The 7,429-nt window shown below is 32.6% G+C and overlaps 1 protein-coding gene across 1 annotated transcript; it reads right to left on the minus strand.

The window, feature by feature from the left end:
• Window positions 1–5,612: 5,612 nt before the first annotated feature.
• On the minus strand, window positions 5,613–6,161 carry LOC149186125 (histone H4-like). The gene has a single exon (XM_089410911.1). It carries the CDS (start codon window positions 6,090–6,092, stop codon window positions 5,781–5,783), a length of 312 nt encoding a protein of 103 aa, XP_089267037.1. The 5' UTR covers window positions 6,093–6,161; the 3' UTR covers window positions 5,613–5,780.
• Window positions 6,162–7,429: the final 1,268 nt, after the last annotated feature.

A 7,429-nucleotide genomic window follows, 5' to 3' on the forward strand; every position in this document is an offset into this window, starting at 1 on the left:
GCTCTTTAAGTACATTTTAGATTGAATGTTATCCATGCTATCCCTATAGCCAACGCTAACTCTCCACCAGAGACTATCAAATGTTACTATTACGGTACACTGTATAGATGTTTTTAAGGACATTTTAGATTCAATCGTATCTATGTTATTCTATCATGGTATTTATGAATTTGTCATTGGGTGTTTAGCTTTTTGTTCATAGACTGTCTATGATCTCTATTGTGGTATTTATTGCTTTGTAACCAGTTACACAAGTTTAATGTTTGGCTTTGTTTACAAATAAAGGTGGTATCAATTTTGTAAGGATGATCAAAGATCAACGGGATTTGGGCTTTTTAGTAGGATCTTTTGAATCTTGCTTTTGAAGGTGGAAATGAATTCAACATCATCAAAAACACCAGGAGTACCCAAAATCTTAAAGCTTAAACCCAAATTTCCAAAAAATTCCACTAGAATTATCAAATAGCGCTGCAATTTTCATTATTTTCCGGGCAAAAACAAGGCCTCCTTAGACTAGGCATTAATGTTTTTTTTATTTGAAAAATTTAAAACATTGTGTAAGTTATTAAACTCTAGTAAATGTAAGTTAATGATTGGTTTACTATCTTTTCATTATGTCTATTGAATATCACTTTATTCTCATCCAACAGACGAGGTAGATAGATAGACAATAACTCAATGATTGGCTTACTACATATTGCTTAATATTTAGATTTGATTACAATTTGAGAGAGTTTGTACTAAGTGAATTTAGATGTAATTGAAATTTGAGTTATCAATGATGAATATGTCATCCACAATTTATTGTTTATCAATTTTAGAATACTCAATCTAGCTAATAGATGAAAATAGTATTTCTTTTGATAGATTTTAGTGATATAATCTTGAAAGAGATTATGATTTCTTATTATTTAATATACATTTTCAAAAATCTCTTTCGAAAAATTCTTAAACATTTAAACACAAAAAATTATTCAATAAATATATCCAAAAATATTATTTCATTTATTAATTAAACTACACTCTATTTAAAAATAAAATAATTTAAATATATTGTTCTTAATATGCCTACTATCTCTTAGGAATGATATACCTACCGTCTCTTATCAATGGATAAAATTTTCCAAAAACATTAAATAAGCCACAGGGCAAGGGTAACTTGAATTAATCAACGAACCAGTTCAGATGCAACGAAGTGCAACTTTTATACTTTCAAATAGAAGAATGCAGCTGATACAGAGCTCTTTACCCATTGCAATTTGATTTTTAGTCAAATGGAATTTAATTTAAAGTCGGGAATTATCAAATACATAATACCTGCCCGCTGAGGGATAAAAGGATAGAGATACTTGTTTCTTCGTTAAATTTCAAATCCTTAAGGAAAACACTATATAATAATCCATTACTAATAAAAAGATTTTGTATAATTGATGAATACATGAAGTTGAATGTAATTTGGTCTGCCCCCGGTTATAAAGTTTAAGTTAAATGAAAACATAAGAGCATTATTAGCCAATAAAGAGGATGAATACGCGTTAAGATAAGTTAGTTATGTGTGAGCTTCACAAATTTATGGTGAAAGATAAAATAACCATAAAAAATTTCTAAGAGTGAATAGATTAGAAATGCCTCATTACCATAATTGATTCATGCTGGATCAAGTAACAACTTATTTATTCTACACTTATTTTGAGCATAATTCGCCACAAGTTTTGAGTTTCTTAACACTTTTATACTTTTATCAATTCTTGTTTTTAAGAGTCTTCTATGAATTGATTCATGCCGGATCAAGTAACAATTATTTATTCTACACTTATTTTGAGCATAATTCGCCACAAGTTTTGAGTTTCTTAACACTTGCAAGGCTTTTATACTTTTATCAATTCTTGTTTTCAAGAGTAGACGCAACATAAAATATTTTCTTGGTTGTTTGTACCAGTGCCAATTGCTAAGTTTAGCTTGAAGTGATCAATTTGATGATTAGGAGGAATGTTGTTATCCTTCCCGCCCGAGTTTAATTCCTACATATGACATGTTGCATTATAATGAGTATATTCTTAGATTATGAGCATACAACATTCAAATGTCGCTCTTGTCTACAAATTGGACATTTACAAAACACGTCTTTTGACAAAAAAAATATCCTAAGAAGAAAAAACAACCAGTGAAAAAGCCTAAGGGATGGCAATTCCCAACCCAACAACTTGATGAAGAAGAGGATGAGGATCCCATAATTGTGGATAACTCAAATCCACAAGCTCCCCCACCAAGCAAAGGAATCTATCAAAAAGGAATGGTGGCAACAAGGTCTCACAATCCAAATGCAAAAGGAAATCTTAATCAAGAAATCTAAAAGGAAAAGTCAGAAATTCCACATATCCTCATTCCTCTAAGAGCTCAAACCCATATTAAAGAACATCCAAGAAAAATAGGAAACAACCAACTAATCATTGTAGCATCCACTCCTAATCAAGGAAGATGGCAAAAAATAGATAAGAAAAGAGGTAGAAAAGGGTGACTAGGCATTTTCTTAGTCTTAATTTTTTCTCTCTAGTTGGTTTTGGCTTTTAGTTGCCAACAATTGACTCACCATGTAATTTTATTTTTTCTATTTTTGTTTTATTTTTTTGGGACATCGCTCAAAAGCCTAATTTGCAAAAAGTAATTTTGTTCCTTAACTTCAAGTTGAATAAAATTACAATTTTTTTTGGAAAAAAAAAATTAACAAGTTCAAATAGTTTATTGATAATTATAATTATTAATTACTTTCGTTTATTTTTATTTATTTTGACTAAGTCAATTACAACATCTCTATACCTAGTTGCTTTTAGATTTAATTTAAATTAACAAAAAAAACTAATAATAAAATCAAAATAAAATGGTTATAAAATATTCTAATTTTGAAATAAATTATGATTTTTTAGCATATGGTATTGATAACTCAAGATATTGTAACAAATCTTATTTACAAGTTAATAATATACATGCTAAAATGGGATGAATATACAAAATATTAAGTTTTTATATACTTATTAGTTAAATTTAAATATGGTTACTAAATCACTATCTTACATCTTTTAGATTTCATTTAAAAAATATTATAAATTATAATAAAATAAATATTTAAAAAATCTTGACATACAATCTTTCTTACATTATACCTAACACCTCCACATCTATCCACATTAAAATATATAACACTTCTCAATGCAATCATACAACCATACTAAGTTGTATAACACCTCTCAACCCAAAAATAAAATTACAAAAAAAAAAAAAATGAAATAGTAACATTGATCCAAAAATAAAATGATACCAATCCCACACAAAACCAACACTCACTAACAAGCTTAATCAAAAAACCCCAAACCTAATCATAGACCGTTTGTCGTTCTTTAAAATTATGATGGGTTCTCTTTCAAGGAAAAGCAACTTCCATGATACACACTCTTAATTTTGTGGATCTATGTATTTATATATCCAAATACTCCAAATCAAAAAACAATATAAAGCCACAAAAAATTTTAACAAACTTATCCATAATCTAAGCATAAAAGCAATTGAAAAGAAAGCTTTTTACAAAAATATACATCTCCATTAATAGAATATATATTATCACCGTACATGATGCGAGTCATAAAGTGAATCCTTATTGAAACTTCTCCAAATCCTAAAATACTAGCAATGCTAATAAAATTTAGTGTTCACGGTTAAAAACAAAACAAAAAATCATTATTTTTGCTCTACAATCATGCACGTTGCTACAAACTAAACCTGTGAAAGAAGAAATGCCCCAAACAAGTATTTTCAACATTTAATTCATCTCAAGGCATATAAAAACCATTGTAGTTTGATTTATCACTAAGAATTCCTAATTGTACTAATTTATCAAATAGCCAAAGAAGAAGGGTTTCAACTTGGTGTATTACAAAAGCTAGTGACGGGTTTTTTTACAAAAGTTTTGATTGCATCAAGATAGTATTGATAGGCACGCCCAAAAAAGTTAATGACAAGGAGACAACCTAAACACACCTCTAACGTAAAAGTGATCACCCATTCAAGTTAATGACAAGGAGGCAACCTAGACACATCTCTAAGGTAAAAGTGATCACCAATTCTTGCCCTAGTTGAACAATGGTTAAAATGCAATAATCCATGGAGTTGCAATATTGTTCCCATATCTTTTAATTAGTAACATAAATTATTTTTATTCTCATTTCATAACTTTTATTCTCTACATATGTAAGCTTTAAAATATCATTTCATTTCATAACCCCTATTCCCTGCATATGCAGCATATGTAAAATATCATTTCATAATCCCTATTCCCTATTCCCTGCATATGCAGCATATGTAAAATATCATTTCATAATCCCTATTCCCTGCATATGCAGCATATGTAAAATATCATTTCATAACCCCTATTTCCCTATTCTCTACATAGGTAAGCTTTAAAATATCATTTCATTTTATAACCCCTATTTTCCTATTCTCTACACATATAAGCTTTAAAATATCATTTCATAACCCTTATTCTCAGCATATATAAACTTTAAAATTAAATTTCATTTCACAACCCCTATTCTCCTATCCTATGGTCTGAGCATGTAAAGTTTAAAATATCATTTCATAACCCCTATTCTCTGCATATGCAAAGCATCCAACAAAATCCTTTAAATCTTTCAACAAAATCCCCAAAACCTTAAAAACTTTCCGATGTACGAGCAAATCTTCTTGGCTTGGCCAGACTATAGATAGTCCCTTCCTCTTCGAGACAACACTAGAGATGGCAGGAGAATGCTCAGCAGCGATCTCAGCTAACGCTCTAAAGCAATTTCTTAAAGTCAACCGCATACTGTTATAGTTACAATATTCAAATTCCACAGTTCTCTCTGAAAGATCACAGTATTGTCTAATGCTCCTCCACATAGGAGTAGCAGTACCTTAAAGATATCGGATAAGTATTCTGTGTATGTCCTCTTAAGGCTCTACAGCTATGGTCTCTGAATTTGTCCGTGAATTCTTCACTTGAACATAGATATCGACTGTGGCGAACGCAGCGAACGCCTTAAGTGAATCGTCTCCATAGCAGAAAAGATTTCTTCTTCCACGACGCTGCCAAGGCCCCTGGCTAATGTCCAGCTACCATTTTATGAGGGTAGAGAATCAGATTTAACATCCACCATTGAATTGCACTGCTGAGGAAATGTAATTGACCCAGAAGAAACAGGTAGCAATACAGTAGCGTACCGTGTGCTTATTGTTAAAAATGACGAGTTGATTCTATCCTCGTAAAAAAACAGCATCTGATGATAAAAACCAGCAAACAAATGCCAGGCATCAAAATTTAGAAGAACACCGAGATTAGGGTTTCTTTCTGTCATTTACTTTGCTGCAATCAGATTAGGGTTTCTTTGCTACCACTGCTTAAGCCCTTTCTCCTTCTGAACCATTTGTCCCAAAGCAAAGAGATCACTAACCTTTAAAAAACACCAAAACCACCAAATACCTTCTCCACTTCGAGAACCGAAAATAACATTTATTAATCGACTACAATTTTCAGGCTACGAAATACAAGCAACTTTCAGCAGTAAAAGCTTAAAACATCCCTGTTACAAAAAATTACTGGCAATCCGATTAATTCAATTAAAAAGACACCACAATCTGTCAATACATAGAAGGAATCATCAAGGTTACCATTCCCAAATAGAAAAGGGTGGTGTCAACAGACACCATTGTTAAAGAAATGATCAAAAACCAGAGACACGAATCGAAACTTCTCAGCCTCCGAAGCCGTAAAGGGTTCGGCCCTGCCTCTTTAGGGAGTAGACAACATCCATTGCCGTCACGGTCTTTCTCCTGGCGTGCTCTGTGTATGTCACGGCATCTCTGATAACATTCTCCAAGAAGATCTTCAAAACGCCTCTGGTCTCTTCATAGATGAGCCCACTGATACGCTTGACACCTCCTCTCCTGGCAAGACGCCTGATGGCAGGCTTAGTAATGCCCTGAATGTTATCTCTGAGCACCTTCCTGTGCCTCTTGGCACCACCTTTCCCCAAACCCTTGCCTCCCTTTCCACGCCCAGACATCTTTCCTTACAAGGTAAATGCCTCTGCTACTCGAACAACGAAGATTAAGAATAACAGACGATGTGTTTACTAAGGTGCGGAGAATGTATTTATAGGTACGATACCGCAGATAGATTTTCAAACACGTATCCAATCGTAGCATACTCCACGCTGTAGAAGTCTACCGCCAGAAACGGTTGAGAGGTTTCGATCCGTGGCAGTATGATCTTTTCCTGTCGATCGTGGATGCCCTATCATCTACGGCTCATATTAAACCGACGAGGATTGAGGCATAGTGTCACTAGAAAATGAATCGAGGACTTTGACCCTTCCGGTAAAAAGGACCATTTGTCAAAGTCTCAACAAATAAATCTAACTTGCATGTTACTAAAAATCGTATTCTAAACCTAGGTTTTTTTTTTCACTTTTTGGTATATATTTTTTACAAGATTTCTGAGTTGTTAAATTTATACAAAGTAAGGGTTTTGGGGTTTTATTGGCTATAAATTTATTTATATATGCATTTCAAATAACCAAAATAATAATCATAGTATACTCAAAATTGTATCCATTATTAGGGCAAAAATGAGAAACTCAAAACTTTATCCATCATTATGGCCCAAAAAAGAAGGAAACATTTAAGGGTGTTTTCTTTAAAGGAGGCTAGTGAGAAATGGTATGAGGGCATGAAGGACATATAACATGGAGTTAAAAATAACCACCAATGATGATAATAATAATGAATAAATAGAAAAATTGTTTGCTAGTTGCATATAACATTATACTGTGAAGCTCAGAGAAATCTCATTGGTGTAGAGATATTGAATCTTTATGTTAGTGCCCTCAATAGGGAAAGACCCCCTCCAACATGTTATGATGTATTAGTCAACCAAGCTTATGGTAGGATAGGCCATCCTCTAATAAAGAACAGTACTCCAAGCCCTTCCTCACCAGTGTTAGATCCAATACTAGTCAATCCAAAGTCCAAAGGAAAAGAGCCAACCATGGATGAAACATTGTAGACCACAAATGCCTGGAAAACAAGGCAATGTATCCCTGGAGTAGATCAAATCTAAAAGACTTGGCAATTATGTGCAATATATGAAGGATCACATTGCCATTGGTCACTTTATGGGCAATTGGCACACTAAAAAGGACCTCATTAGCTGGATCAACACTTGTTGGAAGCCTAAAGAGTGTATTCATCTAAAACTAGGCTCGAAAAGTTTATTCACCACTTTTTTTCATAACCTAGCACATCGAGAAACAATGTTTGATAATACGTTATCCACTCCTTAGCTTGCATTTGTGATACTAGACAAAGAAATTCAATCTTGATAAAGAAAACTTTAAAAACA

Source organism: Pinus tabuliformis, chromosome 3_1, assembly GCF_031772625.1.
Source record: "Pinus tabuliformis cultivar Carrire ecotype Pingquan chromosome 3_1, CPIR1, whole genome shotgun sequence".
Taxonomy (NCBI): domain Eukaryota; kingdom Viridiplantae; phylum Streptophyta; class Pinopsida; order Pinales; family Pinaceae; genus Pinus; species Pinus tabuliformis.